The 24,714-nt window shown below is 45.0% G+C and overlaps 1 protein-coding gene across 1 annotated transcript; it reads left to right on the forward strand.

Annotated features, from left to right (window-relative positions):
• The first annotated feature begins 1,195 nt into the window (after nt 1-1,195).
• Tmem231 (transmembrane protein 231) lies at nt 1,196-24,714 on the forward strand. Its single transcript, XM_059262556.1, has 7 exons — nt 1,196-1,364; nt 1,466-1,635; nt 18,480-18,608; nt 18,897-19,040; nt 21,754-21,835; nt 23,728-23,833; nt 24,182-24,714. The coding sequence occupies exons 1-7, from the start codon at nt 1,226-1,228 to the stop codon at nt 24,357-24,359; spliced, it is 948 nt and encodes a 315-aa protein (XP_059118539.1). The 5' UTR covers nt 1,196-1,225; the 3' UTR covers nt 24,360-24,714.

The following is a 24,714-nucleotide window of genomic DNA, read 5'->3' on the forward strand; positions in this document are numbered from 1 at the left end:
CATGCATAGGACCTGGAAGAAGGAGAATTGAAGGTCAGCCCAGGCTATATAGTAAGACCCTACTTCAAAACAGACAAACAAAATCTTCTGCTTCGGTTGGGGGTTGGGGGTAGGGGTTTGGCACACACCTTTAATCCCAGCACTTGGGAGACAGAGACAGGCAGATCTCTGAGAGTTAGAAGCCAGCCTGTCCTACAGAGAGAGTTCCAGGACACCCAGGGCAGTTACATAGAGAAACCCTGTCTTGAAAAGCCCCCCCCCTCAAAAAAAACAAGCTAACTTTCTTCTATGTTGAAATATTGGCAGTAGTAAGTGTTCACATAATCTATCAGCAAATGCTAACTTTGGAGAATATGATACCAACACTTATACCTAACTACATATATCAGAAGGAGTCATGTAATAAATTACCTCTAACCTTTGAACAACCAGGGGATTTGTGTCCTGTTTTCTGGCTTTCCTGCTATGTGGTATGGTGGAAACAGAACCAAATTGGAAGGCAAAAGTACCTGGCTCCAGAACTGTGGCCTTGTTATGTTAAATGGCTCGACTTTGGTATAAACCACATTGGAGTTTTGTTTTGTTTTGTTTTGGTTTGGTTTTGGTTTTGGTTTTTGGTTTTTCGAGACAGAGTTTCTCTGTGTAGTTTTGGTACCTATCCTGGATCTCCCTCTGTAGACCAGGCTGGCCTCGAACTCACAGAGATCTGCCTGGCTTTGCCTCACATTGGAGTTTTTGTATTAAGACAAAGTCTGGTGTATTCCAGGCTGGCCTCCAACTCACAATGTAGCTAAAGATGACCTCGAACTTCTGATCCTCCAGCTTCCACCTCACAGGTTGCTGGTATTACAGATGTGGGCCACTGTGCCTGGTTTAATGAAGTGCTAGGGATGAACTCAGAGCTTCCTGCATGGTAGGCTAACCTCCTACCAACTAAGCTACATCCACCACCCGTATGTTGTGCGTTAATAGATGACCTACGGGGAAATGTTTACCAAGTCAACTTCTATGCATATCTGGATAGAAGATGACACAGACTTTAGCGAGTGGAAATAGTGGTTTTGCTGTTTTCTTGAAGGGACCAAAGGCAACGCATAAAACGCATCTCGTTTCTAATCCAGCATATCCCGCTAGCCCCACCCCTACTAAAGGCCTGCGAGCTTGCGATTGGTTCCTCGGCCCGCCATCGGTTGCCGTGGAGACTCGGCGCTACGGCCCTGCGCTCATGGCGCTGTACCAGCTCTTCTCCCACCCGGCCGAGCGCGGCTATCGTGCGGGGCTCTGCTCCAAGGCCGCGCTCTTCCTACTGCTGGCCACGGCGCTCACCTACATCCCGCCTCTGCTGGTGGCCTTCCGGAGCCACGGTGAGCCTGCCTGGGCTTGGAGAGTCACATGGCTCGGCGCGGCCCTCTGGCCCAGGCCCGCTCTCTTGACCGGGCTCCCCAACCCGCCTTGTCTCTCGCAGGGTTTTGGCTGAAGCGGAGCAGCTACGAGGAGCAGCCGAGCGTGCGCTTCCAGCACCAGGTGCTGCTCGTGGCCCTGCTGGGGCCCGAGCCCGGAGCCTTCCTCGCCTGGAGCACCTTCCCCACCTTCAACAGGCTGCAGGGGGTTCACCTGCGCGTCCCCCTCGTGTCGGTGCGTGGTTCCCGCCGGGGCCCTGGGGGACAGGGGGGAGTTCCAGGGATCCCAGCTTGGATCTTTGTTTTTGGGGTGGTGTTGCGGGGGGGGGGGGGGTTGAGGGGAGGTCTCATGTATCCCAGGCTGGTCTTAAACTTTATAGCCAAAGACGGTCTTCAACATCTGATCCTCCGGCCTCCACCTTCCCAAGTGTTGGGATTTCAGTTATGCAACGCCATGCTCCCGTTTGTGGGGTGCTAGGAATCAAACCCAGGGCTGTGCGCTTCCGTGAGAGCACTTTACCACTGAGCCACATTCCCAGCCTCACAGCTTGGATCTCAAGGAGGCACAGGGGTTGAAAACACAATCTCTTTGGCCTGCGCATGTATAACTTTCTAGATAATAGGTGTGTTTTACCCAAGCTTCTCCGGGTGTCCCCAGAACGTCAGCCTTGCAGTCCGTGTGTTTGTCTGACAAGAGTCTAGATGCCAGGGCGCGGCATCTCTGGTGCTGGTCCCTTCAGAATGGAAAGGTGGCAGTGAAAGCCGCTTTAGGGGCTTGAAGCCTGAGTTCTGTAAACTCCAGGATGTCGCTGAGTTTCCACACTGGAAGGCCAGACAGTACCAGCGTTTTTATGTGGCCTGGACGCAGGGGGCGTGGACAAGCGCTGATTGGTTGAGTTCTGGCTCGTGCTTTGGCCAAGCCACGCCTGTCAGGGTTAGGCTAACACCCACACCCCGACACACACCATCACCTCACACCACCCTACACCACCCCACACCACCCCGCACCCCCCACACCACCCCACACTCCCCCACACCCCCACCCCGCTCCACATTGCAGCTGTCTTCCATGAAACTGAAGCATTTTACTGTCTGCAGTTTAGTGTTTACTTTCTCAGAAGTCAAATGCTTCCTTACAGTCATCCCTTTCCGTTCGTATTCTGAAAATACTTTCCCTTAGACATATGGAACATCTGGCTTTCCTACTTTCACACGTGGATTCTTTCAGACACAGCTGATTAGTAGCCATATAAGGCAAACTTGTGTAGCTGATGGGGGGAAAAAGAAGTCAGACTTTTCCCCCAACAGCTAAATAAGAACTTTAAAATATGAAAACCTTGTTGGTCGCGTGAATAGCAATACATACACAAACTCTAATTCAGATTACTTTGCTCTTTAATTTTTCCATATATATTGAAATATATATATATATGTATGTATATAATTTTCTGATCACAAACCTGTAGGCTCGTGGGGAGATATTAAAGAGGTATAGGTTTATACGCGATGACGGAAAGTAAAGGTTCACTGTGGTTGGTCATGTAGCAGTACTTGTTAACCAACCTTACTAGTTTTAAGATCTGTAGATGGTTTAATGACATAACGAGTGATGGATTTAACCAGTTATTTGTTGGTAAATGTTTTGTCCGTTCCTAACCTACACTTGTCATCCCAGCTGAGGCAGGAGGATTGCCCCCTTCCCTGGACTACACAGCAGACACGAGCCCATTCTGTCTGAAAAGACCATGGCGCTGACTTGTGAAGTCAGAGAAGAAGTTGAAGGAGTCCGTTTTCTCCTTCAGCCATCACAGTGATCCAGCTCGGATTTTCAGTGCTGGCTGCCAGGGTCTTTACCTGCCGAGCTGTCTCGCCAATGACCGTTACTCCTTGGCTTTTTAAATTTGTCTCGCCAATGACCCTTACTCCTTGGCTTTTTAAATTTGCCTCAACTTTTTTGCTATGAGAATTAATATTTGAATAACAAAATTTTGACTAAATCTTACACCTTTTTTATTCTTTTTGAGATGGGTTAATTGCTATGTTGCCTGTCCAAACTGGCTTTGGCTGAAGCAATAAGCCCACTTCAGCCCCCTAAGAAGCTGGGCTACAGGCATGACCACATGCCCAGACTTAAATCGTACACCTTTAAGTGTCAATAGGAGCTTTTTGTTGAAATGTTATGCACATAAAGAAAACGAGGCAAGCAAATAATTGTTAAGTGCAGGGAAACACAACATAAGAAAAAGCAAGGAAGGAAAGGCAGTCAGCATTATGAACAGGACTTGCCTTGTCCTGGTTACCACACTGAAAACTGACTGACCAAAATATGGGTCTAGCTCAGTGGAAGGGATGGGGGAGGAGTGTGCGTGATGGGGGCTGGTGGGAAGAGGGGGGCTCAGGCTCCAGCTTGCCTCAGGGAGTGTCAGTAGAGAATACTCAAATCAGAGATGGAGATACACCGAAACAGATGTCATCAAGCAACAGGTAAAAGTTTTTGCTTTGAAATCATGTGGGTTTTGTAAGACCACTGAACTCTTTTATTCTTTTAATGATAAAGCCTCTCCCCCATGTCCCCAACACACACCCCCTTTGGATTTTTTTGAGACTGCGTGGCATGTAGCCCAGGGTGGCTTGGAACTGGATTTGTAGCCAAGGATGACCTCAGAGACTGAGCTGTGCCTGCCCGGTGCTGAGATTGCAGTCGTGGGCCACTGTACCTGTTTTTACTTCTTCTTCTTCTTCTTTTTTTTTTTTTTTTTTTTTTGTTTTTTTTTTTGGTTTTTCCAGACAGGGTTTCTCTGTGTAGCTTTGGAGCTTGTCCTGGAACTCACTCTGTAGACCAGGCTGGCCTCGAACTCACACAGATCTGCCTGGCTCTGCCTCTCGAGTGCTGGGATTAAAGGCGTGCGCCACCACCGCCCAGCCTGTTTTTACTTCTTCTTTTTTTTAAAATTTTGGTGAATGCTGGAAGATCAGAGAAGCAGAACAAGCCACAGCCACCTCACCTTGCCAGTTCCTCAGCTGATCCTGTTTCCTCAGACTGGAAGCTTCCCTGTCCTCATCCAAATAGATCTCAGCAGAACTGCTGCTCAAAAGCCTAAAAGCTCAACCAGGCCAAAAGCTTCTAGTTTCTGGTCTTCACGCCTTATATATCTTTCTGTTTTCTACCATCACTTCCTGGGATGAAAGCCGTGAGTCACCATGCCTGGCTGTTTCCAGTGTGACTTCGAACTCACAGAGATCCAGATGGATCTCTCCCTCTGGAATGCTAGGATTAAAGGTGTGAGTGCCACCATTTTCTGGCCTCTGTGTCTAGTGGCTGTTCTGTCCTCTGACCCCAGATGTGTTTTTACTTCTTATTTACTTACTGTAGTTCTGGTGAGCCAACACAGTGTCTCAAAATGGCTAGGCAAGTGTTCTGCCCACTGAGCTACACTCCCAGCTCCCTATCTATCTATCTATCTATCTATCTATCTATCTATCTATCTATCTATCTATCTTTCTTCCGTAAGACAGGGCTTTGCAGTGTAGCATAGGTTGGCCGTGAACTGGTGATTCTCCTGCCTGCTCTTACTAAGCACTTGATTATGAGCAAGGACCACCACACCTGGCCCCAGTTTTATTCCTGAGCTGCTGACATGGTGGTTCTCGACCTTCCCAACACTGCAACCCTTTACCACCGTTCTTCATGTGGTGGTGACCCCAAGCCACAAAACTATTTCTGTTGCTACTTCATAACTGTAATTTTGCCACCGTTATGAATTGTAATGTAAATATCCGATACGTGACGACCCACAGGTTGAGAACCACGGCTCCGATGCTCTAGTGAAGAGTGACTGGGTGAGAGGCCAGCATAGAGGCAGACCTGTGTTTCCCTGTGTAGTCACTGGACTTCCTAAGGAAAAGCAAGGATAAACATTGGGCTTCGTTCTTTACTTTTATTTACTCATGCACTACAACTGGCTAGTAGCTTAGTGGGCTGGAGTCGGCTTCTTATCTCTGGAACCAGAAGCCGCTCCCTTGAGAGCGCTGCTTCTCGTCTTCCTCCACTTCTGGTACCTGGGTCTAATTTCAAATTTAAGAAGCCAAGACCAATTCTCTTTAGTACTGGATATCTGGATGTGCTATGTTCATTTTGTTTTGTTTGTTTTAAATGGTGGGGCTCTACCCTAAGGCCTTAAGTGTTCTAGGTAAGCACTCTACCACTGAGCTACAGCCCTAGCCTGGATGATTTTGCACAGCTAGGGAAACAGAGGCCTTAGTCTAGGGATGTTGTTCAGTGGTATAGTTCATGTGCAGGCCTCTGGGTTCAGTCCCTTACACACACACACACACACACACACACACACACACACACTTCAGAAAAACACCAGATGTGGTGGCTCGTGTCTGTAATCTGTAAACAATTGGGAGGCTAAAATATGAGGATCATCATGAGTTTAAGGCTAGCCTGGGCTACATAGTGAGTTACATTTCAGGTAGGGATAAAGTGAGACCCTGCCTTAGAAGAAGTAAGACACAACTCCTTTTCCTAAATCTCTCTTTTAAAACAATTTTTAAAAATTAATTTTTTTTTGTATATATGACTGTTTTGTTTTGCCTGCATATATGGCTGTGTGCCACGTTGATGCAGTGTCCATGGCGGCTAAAAGAGGGTGTAGATCCCTGAAACTGGAGTTACAGGTGGTTGTAAGCCACGATGTGGGTGCTGGGAATCGAACCCTGGTCCTCTGGAAGAGGAAGTTAAATTAAGCTATTGCTCTTAACCACTGTAGCCCACCCCCCACAATCTCTTATTGCATATTTATAGTTGTTCGGTAAATTATTTGCTTGCTTCCTGGCTGAGTGCTTGACTTGAGAATGATTTCAAGTTGTACTTAAAAAATAATCACTGAGCACTGGCCCTGGAGCTACTGCCGCAACTGTCACTGCTGTTGAAAAGACCCTCTGTGGTTTGTGTGTTGGTGCTGTAGTTCCCTCTTCAAGAGAGACATCGCACAGCCAAAGTATAAAAATGGCTGTTGTATCTGCAAGGAATTCTGGGAAAGTAAATCATTGGTGTGTAGTAGAATATTATTTTAAGATGTGTTACATTTGTTTATGCTGTGGAACATTTGTTTAATGATGCAAAAAAAAAAAAATCAATCACTGGTACTGGAGAGGTGGCTCAGTGGTTGGGAGTGCTTGCTGCTTTTGCAGACAACCTGAGTTCAGTTCCCAGCATCCATCTTAGGTAGTTAACAACCAACCATAATTTCAGTTTCAGGAGATCTGATGCTCTCTTTTGGCCTCTGCAGGAATCCGAACTCATATGCAAACACATACAGAGATACATATACACATACACATAAAGAAAAATAAAATATTTTAAATGAATTAATGACTCTAAGTACCAAAAAAGAAATTAGAAGGCAATCTACAAAATATTTTTAAGAATGACCACCTTGTTATGTGCTGCTCCTGTAACCCCGCCTATTTGCCCACCACATCCTCCATTTGGAAAACCCCTAACCCTGAGTGATAAAAACCTTGTCTTCCTCACATCCAGTGCTGACCTCTTGAACCCTGCCTTAGGGGAAGCCCATGTACACAAATAAAAAAGCTTACTTTAATCAATTCAAAAAAAAAAAAGAAGAAAAGAAAATATCAACTAAAAAAAAAAAAACAAAGCCGGGCAGTGGTGGCACACGCCTTTAATCCCAGCACACGGAGGCAGAGCTAGGCGGATCTCTGTGAGTTCGAGGCCAGCCTGGGCTACAGAGTGAGTTCCAGGAAAGGTACAAAGCTACGCAGAGAAACCCTGTCTTGGAAAAAAAATTTAAAAAAATAAAGCAAACAAACAAAAATCCAGAAGATGTCAATTGAAAAAAAAAATTCACTGGCCAGTGGTGATGCACACCTTTAATCCTAGTACTTGGTAGGTAAAGGCAGGCAGATCTCAGTGAGTTCGAGGCCAGCCTGGTCTGCAGAGTGAGTTCCAGGACAACCAGGGCTACATGGTGAAACCTTGTCTCAAATACAAAACAAAACAAAACTCCATAGATATCTAAAACTAAATAATTATATAAAATGGTAAAGTCACTTTGGATGACAATTAAACAGTTTAGCAATTCTTCAAAAGCTAAACTTAAAAGTACTTATATATAACCAAACATTTAGTAGATAAACTAAAATCTATTTCACTGGCTAGGACTAAGTATGTAAGACACAGACATGAATTTTTTGAGTTGTGTCTTGCTCTCTTTGTATTGATATCCAGGCTGGTTTGCTGAACTTGTGATCTTCCTAACACAGCCCCATTAATAGCTGACCTTATAGGCATGCACTACTGTGCCCAGCTGGACACTGTTCACATGTTATATATATCATTATTATTCTGAGACAAGGCCTTACATAGCCCAGACCAGCCTGCCTCCTGTATTCTGGGATCAAGCACTCACCACCACACTTGGTTTATATGGTGCTGAGAGTTGAACCCAGGGCTTCATGCTTGCTCAGCAAATGCTCTACCAACCAAGCTAAATCATCAGCCCACTTTTTATCATTTTTGAAAATAATTTATTTTCTTTTGTTTTATGTACATTTGTGTTTTCCCTGCATGTATGTCTGTGTGAGGATGTCAAGATCTTAGAGTTACAGACAGTTGTGAGCTGCCCTGTGGGTGCTGGAAATTGAACCGGGGTCCTCTGGAAGAGCAGCCAGTGCTCTTAACTGCTGAGCCATCTCTCCAGCCCCCCATTTTTTCACTTTTTAAAGAGCAGGTTTTATGGCATGTGAATTGTGTCTCCAGTATTCATAAAAGCAGACAGACAGTAGCCTAGTGATGTGATACAAGTGAGGTCGTAAAAGTCCCTGTTGACTCTCTCTGGCTTATCTTCTCACCCCTATCTCCCTGTACACAGAATAAACACTTTATTGTTAGATAGCCTATTTAAAGTCCTTTCTATGGTATATGGCCTGTAATAAACAGTAAATGTTAGCTACTAATTTTGAAAACAATATATACCTTCTTTTATTCTCACAGTAATCGTGTGAGGTGGAGGTCATGCTGCCATTTTACATATGAAGAAGTAGACTGGGAAGGGCTCCATGTGAACGGTGTCTAGCTGGGCATAACGGTGCGTGGCTGTACTGTCCACTACTCACGAGGACAAGTTCAACAAGCCAGCCTGGGTGTCAATACATAGCAAGATACAATAAAAAAAAATCCATATTTGTATTTTATATGCTTAATCCTATTCAGTAAAATACTTTTTTTGTTGTTGTTGTTTTTTTGAGACAGGGTTTCTCTGTGTAGCTTTGTGCCTTTCCTGGATCTTGCTCTGTAGACCAGGCTGGCCTTGAATTCACAGAGATCCGCCTGCCTCTGCCTCCCGAGTGCTGGGATTAAAGGCATGGGCCACCACCGCCCGTCAGTCAAATACTTTTATTTTAGCTCTGACCATAGATCTGGGCTGGCTTCACTGTAGCGAAAGAGTTTTCTCTCCAGGTCCTGCCAATCCCCAGCAGTCCCATAGCCCACTTATAAAATAAACACACAGACACTTATATTATTTAAACTGTTTGGCCTAATGGCTCAGGCTTCTTGCTAACTGTTCTTATATCTTAAATTAACCCATTTCTATAAATCTATACTTTGCCACGTGGCTCGTGGCTTACCAGCATCTTCACATGCTGCTTGTCATGGCCGTGGCTGGCAGTGTCTCCCTCTGCCTTCCAGTTCTCTCAATTCTCCTCTCTGTTAGTCCCGCCTATACTTCCTTCCTGGCTACTGGCCAATCAGTGTTTTATTTATTGACCAATCAGAGCAACACGCTTGACATACAGACCATCCCATAGCACTTCACCCTTCACAATGTCTAGAGAACTGTCCAAGGAGTCACAGACGCCATGGTAGTATTGTTGTTTTTGGTTTTTTGAGACAAGGTTTCTCTGTGTAGCCCTGGCTGTCCTGGATCTCACTCTGTAGACCATGCTGGCCTTGAACTCACAGAGATCCACCTGCCTCTGTCTCCTGAGCCCTGGGATCAAAGGCATGCGCCACTACCTCCCTACTGGAGGTCCTGTTTTGTTTTGTTTTTTTTTTGTTGTTGTTGTTGTTTTTAATTAAGGAAATTTTTTCATTCATTTTACACACCAGTCAAAGATCCCCCACTTCCATCTTCCCGCCAGAGGCCCTGGTTTTAAGGTCAAAGTTTGACCAACATTGGGAGGTGGCTTGGTAGTGGCTAATTGGGGAAAGTGTTCAGAAGTCACAGCCTTGTTACTGCTCTCGTCAGCTCGCCTAGAACAGTGTCTCCAAGAGCCCTGTTTTCTTTTAATGTTTTAGAGTCTGTTTTTAGTTTGTTCGCTTTTGGGGGTTTTGTTTTGTTTTTTTGAGACAAGGTTTCTCGATATAGTCCTGGCTGTCCTGGAACTCGCTCTGTAGACCTGTCTGGCCTCTTAACTCACAGAGATCCACCTTCTTCTACCCTCTAAGTGCTGGGATTAAAGGCGTGTGCCATCACCACCCAGCCTTTTTTCTTCTCTGAATTCTAGATTTATTTTATGTGTATGAGTGTTTTTAAAAACCACAGAAACTGAGCCAGTTAGCTGGCCCAGCAGACAAAGGTGTTTGCCACCAAGCCCAATAACTCGCGTTTCATCCCCAGAACCCACATGGTAGAAGAAAAGAACTGTCTCCTGTAAGCTGTCCTCTGACCTCCACTCATGTGCACACACTTAAATAAATAAGTATAACTTCTTAAATTGACTTATCTTTATTTTATGTACATTGTTGGTTTGCCTGCATGTATGCCAATGTGAGGATGCCGGATCCTCTGGAACTGGAGTCACAGACAGTTATGAGCTGCCAGGTGGGTGCTAGGAATTGAACCCAGGCCCTCTGGAAGAGCAGCCAGTGCTCTTAACCACTGAGCAATCTCTCCAGCCCCATAAATGTAATTTTTAAAGTTCCAAATTATACATATATTTCATAAAACAAAGTAGTGTGATTTATGAATTTTCTTAACCAGATGCCAATCAGATTTTAGGATCTGAGCTAAAATTATTGTTGAGGTATCAGCTCTCTGAATGTGTACTCTTTGAAAAACAAAAAATACATTTAGTTTATGTGTGTGGGTGTTTTGCTCACTTGTATGTTCTGGGCACCGTGGATATGCAGTGTCCCCAGAAGCCAGCAGTGGATCCCGTGGGACTGGAGTTATAAACGGTTGTGAGCTCCATGTCCGTGCTAGGAATTGAACTTGGGTCTTCTGGAAGAGCAGTCAGGACTTTTAAGAGCTGAGCTGTTTCTCCAGTTCCCCCTGGATGACTGTTTTTTATCACTGTTTGTATTAGTCACTGTTAGGGTTTGAACATGGTGTGTTCCCCAGAGGCTCATGTTTGAACACGTGGTATTCAGTGGCTGGTGTTGTTTGGGAAGGCTGTGGAGCCTTTCAAAGGTGAACCTTGCTGGCAGAAGTCTGTCATGGGAAGCCAGCTTTGACTCATCCATATGCGAAGAGTCTCTTCTTCCTCAGCCTTCCTCACTGTCCAGGTGCCTGACGCCACCCACACTCAGCACGCAAACCCTTGGTTAGCCTGGATCACCCTCCACCCAAACCCCCAGATATCTGGGTGCTTTTATTGCCATGGTGCTAGCAGGTTAGATCATCCCAAACACCTCCCGTAAAAATCTCTGTTAATTTTCACCCTCTCCATTCTCCCATTTTAGCCTGCTTCATTTTTCTCTGTGTCCCTGGGTGATTACCTGGTGCTGTTTTGTATTTATTTGGTACTTTTCCCAGTACAATGCTACCTTTGTACAAAATGATGTTTCCTGCCCAGCATCTTTGGGGTTTTTGTTTGTGTGTGTGTGTACACATGGAAGTCAGAAGACAAATCTTAGAATCAGTTCTCTCCTTCAGTTTTGTGAGTTCTGAGGATCAAACCCAGGTTATTAGGCTTGGCAGCAGGCACCTTTACCAAGTGAGCCATCTCACTGGCCCTATTATTATTATTTTAAGATTAATTTCTATTATTTTGATTTGTGTGTGCACATGAGTGTAAGTACCTATGGAGGCCAGAGGGCATTGGATTCCATGGACCTAGAGCTACAGGTGGTTGTGAGGCACCCAGTATGAGTGCTGGGAACCAAGCTCTGGTCCTCTGGAAGAGCAGTACACAGGGCTCTTAACTGATGAATTCACTCTCCACCTCCTGTGAGACCAAAACAGGTTTCTGTTTGCAGTTAAGACAGTTAAGAATAGGCCAGGCAGTGGTGGCGCACGCCTTTAATCCCAGCACTCGCGAGGCAGGGGCAGGCAGATCTCTGTGAGTTCGAGGCCAGCCTGGTCTACAGAGCGAGATCCAGGAAAGGCACAAAGCTACACAGAGAAACCCTGTCTTGAAAAACCAAAAAAAAAAAAAAAAAGACAGTTAAGAATAAGTTCTGCTGGGCAGTGGTGGTGCCCACTTTAACCAGCACTTAGGGGGCAGAGGCAGGTGGATCTCTGTGAGTTCAAGGCCAGACTGGTCTACAGAGCGAGATCCAGGACAGCCAAGGTTGTTATACAGAGAAACCCTGTCTCTCAAAACCAAAAACAAACAACAACAACAACAAAAAAAAAAAAACCCAAAGAATAAGTTCCTGTGCAGGTTAAGGTTTCTGTTTGTTGTTAAATAGTCCAAGAATAAGTTACTGTTTATCCTTGCAAGTTAAGGTTCCTTTTCTTTTTCTTTCTTTCTTTCTTTCTTTCTTTCTTTCTTTCTTTCTTTCTTTCTTTCTTTCTTTCTTTCTTTCTTTCTTTCTTCTTAAAGATCTATTTAACGTATAATAGTGCTCTATCTATAAGAGACCTTTATGCCAAAAGAGAACATCATCCCTATATAGATGGTTGTGAGCCACCATGTGGTTGCTGGGAATTGAACTCAGGTCCTCTGGAAGAGCAGCCAGTGCTCTTAACCTCCTCCACAAGTTAAAGTTTCTATTTGTAATTAAGAATATGGGACTGGCCGGGTGGTGGTGGTGCACGCCTTTAATCCCAGCACTCGGGAGGCAGAGCCAGGCGGACCTCTGTGAGTTCGAGGCCAGCCTGGGCTACCAAGTGAGTTCCAGGAAAGGCGCAAAGCTACACAGAGAAACCCTGTCTTGAAAAAAAAAAAAAAAAAAAAAAGAATATGGGACTGGAGAGATGGCTCAGTGGTTAAGAGCACTGGCTACTCTTTCAGAGGACCTGGGTTCAATTCCCAGCACCCATGTGGCAGTTCACACCTGTCTGTAACTCCAAGCTCTGACACCCTCACACAGATATACATGCAGGCAAAATACCAGTGCAGATAAGATAAAAATAAATTATATATAAAAAAAGAAAAGAATAAGTTCCTAGCCAGGCCCCCCCCCCAAAAAAAGTTCCTGTTTCTTAGAGCTGCTGTAAACTGCAAAATATGTTTTTCAACCTACATTAAATTTGCAACTCTATTCACAGGATATATATCCTTACCCTTGTTCCTTTCCTAGTATTTTTCTTTTTCTTTCTTTAAAGATTTATTATATAAGTAGTGTTCTGCCTGAATAGATGCCTACCCACCAGAAGAGGGCACCAGATCTCATTACAGGTGGTTGTGAGCCGCCATGTGGTTTCCGGGAATTGAACTCAGGACCCCCTGGAAAAGTAGTCAGTGCTCCTAACCTCTGAGCCATCTCTCCAGCCCATATTTTGTTGTTTTGCTTTTTTTTTTGAGGCAAGGTTTCTCTGTACAACAGCCTTGGCTGTCCTGGAACTCACTTTGTAGACCAGCCTGGCCTCAAACTCACAGAGATTGCCTGTCTCTGCTTTCTGAGTGCTGGGATTAAAGGTGTGTACTGCCACATCATGCCCAAGCTCATTGTATTTTTTTTTTTTTTTTTTGGTTTTTTCGAGACAGGGTTTCTCTGTGTAGTTTTGGTGCCTGTCCTGGATCTCACTCTGTAGACCAGGCTGGCCTCGAACTCACAGAGATCCACCTGCCTCTGCCTCCCGAGTGCTAGAATTAAAGGGGTGCGCCACCACTGCCTGGCTCATTGTATTTTTCTAACAATGTATAACAGCCAACCCTCTCACCCCCATAATACTTTATCTCTCCCATAAAAGGGACCTTAAGAGGTTAACAAGGGGTGCTCTCTAAAATCTCAATGTAGGGAAAAGCAGGTAGGCTGTCCAGTCCCAGATGTACCCCAAAATATAGCTTGCCTTAATCAGACAATTGGCTTGTTTTTCCTCTTCGAAGTTCACAGGTTTAATACTCCCTCATTGTTAGTTTTTTGAGATGAGAGGTGCTGTATAACCTAGGTTGGCCGCAAACCTTGCTGTGTAGCTGAGGAAGACCTTAAACTCCTGATCCATTGTCTTTGCCTTCCAAGTGCTATGATCACAGGTGTACACCACCATGCCCAGATCTTTTATTCATTCATTCATTCATTCATTTATTCATTCATTCATTCATCCATTTATCTATCTATCTATCTATCTATCTATCTATCTATCTATCTATCTATCTATCTATCTATTTTTGACACAGGGTCTCACTCTGTAGTCTAGGCAGGCCTTGTACTCCATGTAGCTCAGGGTGGCCTCAGATTTGTAGTGATCTTTCTGCCTCAGGCTCCCCATATGCTGAGTTTCTCGTCTGTACAATGTGGATAGCACTTGTTCTCTGTCTGAGGCTTGACACCTACTGTACAGGTCAAGTGAAGTGAGTTCCTCTCCCTCCCACAACCTGCTGGAATCTGCACCCTCCTGGCAGTTCTCTCCTGGCCCCTCTGCCCTTGTAAATTGAGAAGCGTGGTCTTTATTTTCCTGTCCAGCCCTAGCGTCCAGGAGACAGTCTGGCCCCCATAGGCTCACAAGGAGTGGCACTATTAGGAGGTGTGATCTTGTTGGAGGAAGTGGTCACTAGTGGCAGGCTTTGAGGTTTCAGAAACTCAAGTGAGGCCTAGTGTCTCCTTCTCTTTCTGCTACCTGCTGATTCAGATGTAGAACTCTCAGCTACTTCTCCAGCACCATGTCTGCCTATATGTCACCATGCTTCCCACCATAACAATAATGGACTAAACCTCTGAACTGTAAGCCAGCCCAAATTAAATGTTTTCCTTTCTGAGAGTTGCCATGGTCATGGTGTCTCTTCACAACAATAAAACCCTAACTAAGACAGAAGTTGGTATCAGGGACTGGGATATTGTTGTAATATACCTGACCTTGCCTTTTTTTGGAGGAATGTGGACTTTGAGACTTCGGGTTAAGAAAGCATTAGAAAGCTTTAAGCATGGCTTAATGAGCTATATTAGTAGGAACAGGGAAGACAGTGGTGCTGAGGGTGATTTGAACAGTGGGGACCTGCTTCAAAAGGCTTCAGAAGAGAGGATTATTAGTATGTGGCCTTGAGATTGATCTTGTGATATTTTGCCAAAAAATGTGGCTGTTTTCTGTCCTTGTCAAAAAAAAAAAATCTGCCTGAGATTAAATTGAAGAGTTTGGATTAACAGCTTTGACAGAGGAAATCTCAAAACAGCCTATTATAGACTGTTGTGTGGTTACTAGTGTTCACTCTTATACAGATTTTATAATGAAAAAGAGCAACCTGAGCAAATAAAAATACAAAATGTACAGTTCAAGGAGAAAAGGGGAATCAGGAAGTGTGAGCAGATTAAAGAAAAGCCTGCTGCTAAGTGGAATAAAGCGAGAGGTGACCTCAGAGCAAGACCCCATCCAGCTAAGTTTCCAAGAAATTAAAGAAAAGGAATTAAAGAAAAGCTTAGAGCCAGGTATGGTGCACACCTTTAATCCCAGAACTCCAGAGGCAGAGTGAGGCAGATGCCTAAGTTCAAAGCCAGGCTGGTTTTGAACAGAGCTAGTTCCAGGACAGCCAAGCTTAGGTAGTGAAGATAACCATCAGAAACAGAAAGCTGGTGAAGATGTAATTGAATGAGGGACCATGTTCCAGCCCCAGCAAGCTGCAGAACCTGGCAGCTTCGGCCATGTGGTTCTGGCTTTTGAGTCAAGGATAAAAGAAAGGGGTTATGGAATCTCCTTCTACAACTAAGGAAAACTTCTAAGGCCACGCATGTGTCAGGAGTGTCCCTGCTTGGAGGTCTAGAGAGGTCATTTCATGAAGCTGTGAAGGTGAAGCCACCCCCAAGATACTGGAGATGCCAGAGTCGTGAGATACTTTGTCAAGGAGAGCTACTAACAGGGGATGGAACCAGCCCAAGAGAGAGAAGTGTGTTGCAGTCAACAAAGCTGAAAGAAGTTGGAGATCTGAAGAGAGCTTTGACATCAGACATGGAGATGCAGAGTTTGGAGTTTGCCCAGCTGGTTTTTTGGTCTTGCTTTAGTCCAATGTTTCTTCACTGGGTGCTCCCTTCCCTACATTTTGGAATGGATATATATCCTGTGCCATTATATATTGGAAATATGTGATCTGTTTTTCATTTTTATTTTATAGGGGAGTACAGTTAAAAGATTACCATGAATCTCAAAAGAGACTTTGAACATTGGGCTTTTAAGCAAGTTTGAGACTTATAGATTGTGGGTACTTTTGAAGTTGGACTAAATGCATTTTGCATTATGATATGGTTACAAACCTAGGGGACGCCAGATAGTGGAATGTAGTAGTTTAAATAAAAATGGCCTCCATCGGCCCATAGGATGTGGCACTATTAGGTGTGGCCTTGTTGGAGTAGATGTGGCTTTGTTGGAGGAAGTGGTCACTGGGGCAGGCTTTGAGTTCTCAGATGCTCAAGCCACGCCAGTGTGGTAGTTACTTCCTGCTGCCTACACATCTGGATATAATACTCTCAGCTCCTTCTCTAGTACCATGTCTGCCTGCATGCTGCCATGCTTCCCAATGCAGCAATAATGAACTGAACCTCTGAACTGTAAGCCAGCCTCAACTAAATGCTTTATTTTATAGGAGTTGCCATGGTCATGGTGTCTCTTCACAGAAATAGAAACCTCAACTAAGACAACCCTCTTCCTTATAGCAGCAGAAGCTAACTCACAGAAGACCCAGACGCCGCTTTCCCATCCCATTCATATTGACTAATACATAAGTGCCTCTGCGGCTCTCTCCGCAGCCCTGTTCCCTCCTCCCGCCGGAAGCTGATGAGGGAGGACAAGGAGAGTAGTAGAAGCCAGTGGAGGAAGGACAGTAGATGATAACAAGCCTAAGAAAAGGACATTGTTGCCTTGAAGGAAAGAAATCACTGAAAGGCTCCGAAAGCACCTACCCTGACCCCAACCTTGCTCACTTGAGAAACAAAAACTCTTCTTCACAGAGTGGTATTAGTATGAAACAAAATGAGTGAGCTTAGCATCAAAGTGCAGGTGTGTGCCCGTGCTGTCCCTTCTGCTGGCCACCGGCAGCTCACTGTGATGCAGCTGGGACTGGCAGCACCAGCTAGTGACTTATTTTTAATTGCCCACATAGGATTTATAGGCTGTGACTTTCCTTATGCCCTCCTCTGATTTTTGTCAAATATTCGTGGTCTTGGTATCTTATTGATCTTGCTCAGCTTCCTTTTTTACTTTATTGATTGATGCTAAAAAAATAAACAAGGCTTAGAGCTTTGACATGAACAATGAGATGGATAGTCCAGCCTCAAGGATCTGAAGCAAAGGTACCTGTAGTTTAAGGATGTATAAATAGGGGCTGGAGCGGGGCTGGAGAGACGGCTCAGCAACTAAGAATACTGGCTGCTCTTCCAGAGGACCCGGGTTCAATTCCCAGCACCCACATGGCAGCTCACAACTGTCCAGTTCCAGGGGATCTCACATCTTCACACACATCTTCACACCAATGCACATAAAATTAAATAAATTATTAGCTGGGCAGTGGTGGTGCACACCTTTAGTCCCAGCACTCGGGAGGCAGAGTCAGGCAGATCTCTGTGAGTTCAAGGCCAGCCTGGTCTACAGAGTGAGTTCCAGGGCAGGCTCCAAAGCTAACAGAGAGAAACCCTGTCTGAAAAAACAAAAACAAAAAAATAGGGTCTGGAGCGTAGGATCAGTGGTGACGAGCACTGGCTGCTCCTGCAGAGGACCTGAGTTTAGTTCCCAGCACCCACATGACGGCTCACAGCCATCTGTAACATCTTCCCAAAGTGCCCTTCTGACCTCTGTGGGAACTAGGCATGCACTTAGTGCACATACATATGTGCAGGCAAACATTTATAACCATAAAATAAAAATAAATTTTAAAGAAATGTATGAATAGAGCTTGGTGGATTTCTTTAGTTTGCTTGGTAAATGCATGATGATTAGAATTAGATTTTTTTCCCCCATTTAAACAAGCTGACTTAGGGATGGAACTGCCACATAGTAGTGACGCACTTGCCTGACATGTAGGAGGTCCCAGGTTCAATACATAGCACTCTGAAGAAAGACAAAAGCAGTGAGAGGTAGAGAGGGAGAGGAAAAAGCAATCTCTCCCTGGGGGCTGGAGACATGGCTCTGTGATTAAGAGCACATACTGTTCTTGCAGAGGACCCAAGTTAAGTTCCAGCACCTTCATCAGGTAGCTCACTATCACCTTTAATTCAAGCTCTAGAGCGTCCAACAATGTCTTCTGGCTTGCACAGGCACATACATATGCATATGTGTAGTCACAGACACACATATACATAAATAACAATTGTTTGTTTTTCAAGTCAGGGTTTCTCTGTGTAGCCCTGGCTGTCTTGGAACTCACTCTGTAGACCAAGATGGCCTTGAACTCAGAGATCTGCTGGTCTCTGCCTCCTGAGTTCTGGGATTAAAAGTGTGTACCACCACCACCCAGATATAACAATTCTTTTTTATTTATTTATTTATTTATTATGTATGCAGTGTTCTGCCTGCATGCCAGAAGAGGGCACCAGATCTCATTATAGATCTCATTATAGGTGCCTGTGAGCCACCATGTGGTTGCTGGGAATTGAACTGAGGACTTCTAGAAGAACAGCCAGTGCTCTTAAACTCTGAGCCATCTCTCCAGCTTCAGATATAACAATTCTAAATAATAATAATAATAATAATAATAATAATAATAATAATAATAAATCTCTTCCTTTGGCCTTCGTAGACCAGAGAAGAAGACCGGAACCAGGATGGGAAAATGGATATGCTCCATTTTAAACTTGAACTTCCCCTACAAGCCACAGAGAATGTTCTCGGTGTGCAGCTCATTCTGACCTTCTCCTACCAACTTCATGTGAGTCAGTCTTCTCTTTTTCCTCCTTTCTAGGGAGAGCCACACCACAGACGGCACTTATGGAATATTGTTGGGGATTTAACATAGACAAATTGAATATTTTTCATTGGGGGTAATATTAAATTATTTGATTAACTATTAATAGGTCAGAGGGTTCTGGGCAGGAAGGTTCCTGTGTGGGCTAGCCCAGGTTTGCCAGGCTCTCAGCTTCAGCTGCAGACAGGTGGCTTGTGAAACCCCCGGGCTCTACAGACCGGCCAATGGCGTCTCTCGTTTTAATGATTTCAGAGGATGTCAACGTTTGTGATGCAGAGCATGGCGTTTCTTCAGTCCTCCTTTGCTGTTCCCGGGTCACAGTTATATGTGAATGGTGACCTGAGGCTGCAGCAGAAGCAGCCGCTGAGCTACCGCGGCCTGGATATCAGATACAATGTAAGGATGCTTCTTGTGGTCTAGCTCCTTCGTGCCTGTGTTTATCACATCCTTTGAAGGAAGAGAAATTTGCGCTTAGAAACAGCATTTAGATTTTCTTATGTATTTGAGTATTTTGCCTAATGTACGTATGTGCACCACAGATGTACAGTGCTGGATCCAAGCCCAGGTCCTCTGGAAGAGCAGACAGTGCTTTTAACCACTGAACTCTCTCTCCAGCCCCATCATGAATTCTTTTTTTTTTTTTTTTTAAGATTTATTTATTATGTATACAGTGTTCTGCCGGCATGCCAGAAGAGGGCGCCAGATCTCATTACAAGTGGTTGTGAGCCACCATGTGGTTGCTGGGAATTGAACTCAGGACCTCTGGAAGAACAGCCAGCGCTCTTATCCACTGAGCCATCTCTCCAGCCCCCATCATGAATTCTTTTTTTTTTTTTTTTTTTTTTTTTTTTGTGGTTTTTCGAGACAGGGTTTCTCTGTGTAGCTTTGCGCCTTTCCTGGAACTCACTTGGTAGCCCAGGCTGGCCTTGAACTCACAGAGATCCGCCTGGCTCTGCCTCCCGAGTGCTGGGATTAAAGGCGTGCGCCACCACCGCCCGGCGTCCCATCATGAATTCTTACAAAATGCAGAAAGGGAGTTGGAGAGCTGGCTCTGTGGTTAAGAACACTGGCTAGTCTTCCGGAGGACCCGAGACTGATTTCCAGCACCCAGATGGCAGCTTCCAGGCACGTAATCCCCTCTCCAGTGGATCCAGCTCTCTCTCCCGGCCTCCTTACATGCTGCACACACCAAGTGCACAGAAATACATGCAGGTAAAACACACACATGAAGAAGAAGAATTTTTTTGTTTTTGTTTTTTTGTTTTTTTGTTTTTTTGTTTTTCGAGACAGGGTTTCTCTGTGTAGCTTTGCGCTTTTCCTGGAACTCACTTGGTAGCCCAGGCTGGCCTCAAACTCACAGAGATCCGCCTGGCTCTGCCTCCCGAGTGCTGGGATTAAAGGCGTGCGCCACCACCGCCCAGCTAAAGAAGAAGAAGAATTTTTAAAAAGGTCTAAAAGACACACCTTGGTTTATACCCTGGAAGAGAGGAGACTGAAGAAGTAACTTGTTGCTCTCAGGCACACATCTTCCCAGTGTGTTCTGTGTTAGTTTATCGTTTGCTGTGGCCAAACGTCTGAAGAAACAACCGAAAGGAAGAGGGATTGATTTTGCTCACAGTTTCAGAGGTTTTAGTCCATTCTGGTGGGAGAGAGGGGACCAAAGAGCTTCTCACACCATGACCAGCAGGGGGCAGAGTAGAGCAAGATGCGGTGTGTCGTTGCCCCTGCCCCCCAAGGTCCCAGTGCCTTGCTGCCTCCAACCAGGCCCCACCTTCAACAGCTCCACTCCCCAAACCACCCAATGTCTGTTCACATTTGAATTCATCAGTGGGTCAAACCACAGATCAGGCCTGAGCCCTCCTGTCCTAATCATTTCTGGAAATGCCTTACACCCAGAGGTGTGCTCTACTAAAATCTCCCAAGTGTTGCTCAGGCCAAGCAATTTGACTGTCAAGATTGACTGTCACATCTTTCAAATGATCTTGTAAAATGCCTATGTAAATACATTTTCAAAGAAATAGTTACCTCTTATTGAACAGGTGACATATGCCAGCCCAGAGTGAGAAAGTTTACAGATGGGTGTGGTGGCATGCCTGCCCTAGTAGTCCCCTGAGGTGGAAGGATCACTTGAGGCCAGGAATTAAAAAGACTAGCCTGGGTACCTGAGCAACACCCCATCTCAAACAGAAGTAAAAAAAAACAAAGGCGTGTATGTCACGTTTTTCAGTCTCCATGGCGTAAATGAGCAACACCTCATCTCAAACAGAAATAAAAAAGAGGTTTATATGTCACGTTTTTCAGTCTCCATGGTGGCTTCCTGAGACACCTGCTGGCTCAGCCCTCAGCACTGTCCGTACAACAGCCCTATGGCCATGGCACATGCCAGCAGGACCAGGGTGGAGGGCACATACTTGAAGCTGCACCGTTAGCATTACCCTGTTGTCCCAGAACAAAAATGGGAGGAAAACGGTTGGTTTTATATAAAAATCAACTAGACACATGGGGGGAAGAAGTTCAGCCATCTCCCAGCTCTCCAGCCTCTGTTCTTTCCTCAATCCCTTTGTCTCATTCAGGCATATGCATGGGCCCTTCTGCTGGTCTGTGAACCCATGAAGTGTGTGCGTGTGCGTGTGCGTGTGCATGTGTGTGTGTGTGTGTGTGTGATGAAACCTGTGGTACGTGGACATTAGCCCTTATTTCTATCACCATAAAAGAGTTTGTTCATCCTTGAAGAAACGACCACTGAAACAGGACTGGGGAGATTTTCGGTTCCCACACCCACATCAGGTTGCTTACAACCACCTGTAACTTTAACTCCAGGGGATCCAATGCCTCTGGCCTCCATGGACACCTGTACTCATATGTGCATGTTTACTCTCACCCTTCACACACACACACACATACACACACACACACACACACACACACACACCTATAAATAATAAAAATAAAACTCTAAAAAATGATGACTGAAATAGTAATAGGTCACAAGAATAAGAGTTCGGTCTCTGGGCTTCGGGTGGTCTCCAGGATTGAGCCTGGGTGAGCAGCAGGGTGGAAAAAAGTGGGGAGGGGAGTGCTCATAGCTTGTCCTCCTGCCTTGCCCCAGGTATCTGTGATCAATGGGACTAGTCCTTTTGCTCATGACTACGATCTCACACACATTGTTGCTGCCTATCAGGAAAGGAATGGTGAGTTACCAGGAGAGGCCACTGGGCCACTGTTCACAGACTTCCCAGGTTGTGGGCTCCATGAAAACAAACAGCTGGAATGCTTTCCAAGATGGAAATCACAAACCCAGTGGAGGCTCGGTGATGGGCGGTAGATGGACTTGCCAGATTGTCCTGTGTCCTGTCCTCAAAGCCACATCCTTCCCCACTTACCACCTGTAGCCCAGCGGGTTAGTGATCACTCGCCTTGTTTATCCCATCACTTGGCTGGTTTCCTCTTACTAATGTGTATTTAAGCCTAATTGAGTTATCCCTCATAGTACACCTATTAAAAAAATCCAGTGACAATTTACTATCCTCAGTTTCCAGACAACTATGGATGATGTGTGTCAGACAGTCTACATTTCTAGCCTGACTAGATAGTGTTTAGCCCCTAGAGGAGCATCCCCATGCTTGACTTAGCACACCAGGCTGGTTGATGGTCTAACATTTTTCCTAAAGGCATCAAAATTGTTTCTTGGCAGCAAGACACTATAGATGATACCCACAGACATTTCACAAGTGGAAGGCTTACAATTCTAGTATGTCTTAATAAATCTGACAACCATTGGCCTGAAAATCGACTCTTTTTATTTCATTCACTCTTTGTCCATATATAAATAGTTGATACAACTTTCATTCTTTGGGGCTGAGAATATAGTTCAACCGGGAGAGCTCTTGCCTAGTATACACAATACCTAGGTTCAGTCGCCAGTACCACATAAAGCCATAAAGCATGGTAGCATACACTTACACATTTGTAGCCCCAGCCCTCCGGAGGGAGAGACAGAAGCATCAGAAAGTCACAGTAACAAAGCGAGTCGGAGGCCAGCTTGAGTTACACAAGATGCTGTCAAAAAAGGAGCCAGTGAGGTGGTTCAGTGGGTAAAAGCTTTTTCAATAAGCCTGGTGATCTGAGTTCTATACCTAGGACTCACATGGTGGAGGGAGAGAGCTGGTACAGCTACACACACACATTAAATAAGTGAATGTATTTAAAGGGGACACGGCTGGTGACGTGGATCAGCAGTTAAGAGTGCTGGCTCTTGGCAGGGTGGCGGCTGCGGCGGCGGCGGCGGCGGCGGCGGCGGCGGCGGCGGTGGCGGCGGCGCACGCCTTTAATCCCAGCACCTGGGAGGCAGAGGCAGGCAGATCTCTGAGTTCCAGGCCAGCCACGGCTGTACAGAGAAACTGTGTCTCAGAAAAGAAAAAGAGGGGCTAGAGAGATGGCTCAGAGGTTAAGAGTACTGACCACTCTTCCAGAGGTCCTGAGTTCAATTCCCAGCAACCACATGGTGGCTCACAACCATCTATAAAGATATCAGGTGCCCTCTTCTGACCTATAGTCATACATACAAGCAGAACTCTGTATAAATGATAATTTTTTTAAAGGGGGGAAAAAAAAAAAGAGTGCTGCTACTTTTCCAGCTTACTGGGGTTCCCAGTAGCCATGTTAGGCAGCTCTCAATTGCCTGTAATACCACCTCCAGGGGATCCAACACATCTGTCCTCTACAGACACCCGCACACACACACAAATAAATAATACTTAGAAACAAACACTTTGGGATCCAAGATCTTATTCATTTAATTATATAATAAAAATATTTCCCCTACTCTGCTATACCATTTTAATTGCTACTTTTTCTAGAAACATAGTATTTCTTCAGTTAGCTCTTCAGCATTGGTAGACCACATAGATCCTTTGCAAGTTTTTGACATATTGTAGCAGAAGTAGTTTGGCAAGTATTTTAAATAATGTGTAAGCAACTTTGTACATTCAATTGCTCTTTCCACTTCTGAAATGCAGAATAGCCCCCTGCATTCAAAGACTTTACTTATATTTTGGATTAATGATTAATGTTTGTGTTGCAGTTACTACCGTCCTGAGTGACCCCAACCCAATCTGGCTGGTTGGCAGGGCCGCCGAAGCTCCTTTTGTGATCAATGCTGTCATCCGATATCCTGTGGAAGTCATTTCATATCCTTTCTGTTAGCCAGTCAGCAGTGGCTCATTCTCACTAAGAAAGGAAGGGCTCCTTAGCTATCCCAAGTAGGAACAGATGTGGGACTCACAAGATAGGAAATTGCTGCAGCTCTGTAGCCCCCACACAAATGACTGCTATTCCCACAGGAAAGAAAAATCCATTTCCTGTTTCTTTCTGAGCAATTCTTCTGGGTCAGAATTATCCATATTTATATTTTTATAATCTCTGGTTATCCATTTTATCTGAAGAGTATTTGAAATATTCTCTCTATTTCCCATCTGACCTGAACTTTGGGGTAACCGTTTCTTACATGTAGCTGTGGCCTCCTTAACATTTTATACTTACCAGCCAGGCTTCTGGGAGATGATAAAGTTTGCCTGGGTTCAGTATGTCAGCATCCTACTCATCTTCGTCTGGGTGTTTGAAAGAATCAAAATCTTCGTGTTTCAGAACCAAGTAGTGACCTCCATTCCTGTAGCCGTGCCCCAGGGAGAGCTGGGTAAAGAGCACTTATCCTGAGAAGACCACATCAGGAGACTCTGAGGGACCATGGCTACCTCATCCCCAGCTTCTGAGAACTGCGACTTTACAACGTTTCTGTAAAGATCCTGCTGGACACTTTGAGGCTCGTGTTTCCCCCTCAGAGACAAAGAATGGTTCTTTCAACTGCACAAACCCTGTGCCTTCAAAGCACCAAGGAAATCACAAGGACGAGTTTGTGGAAAGGTCCCAGGGTTACTAGAGGCTATGGTTTTTGTTTTGTTTTGTTTTTGCTTTTGCTTTGGCCTTGAATTTCAGGAGAAAATTGCAGTCAGCTCATACATCTTTGAAAGAGTCCCACCTCTGGTCAATGAAAGACTTTACCCCTTTTGAA

The sequence above is a fragment of the Peromyscus eremicus genome, chromosome 5, assembly GCF_949786415.1.
Source record: "Peromyscus eremicus chromosome 5, PerEre_H2_v1, whole genome shotgun sequence".
Lineage (NCBI taxonomy): Eukaryota > Metazoa > Chordata > Mammalia > Rodentia > Cricetidae > Peromyscus > Peromyscus eremicus.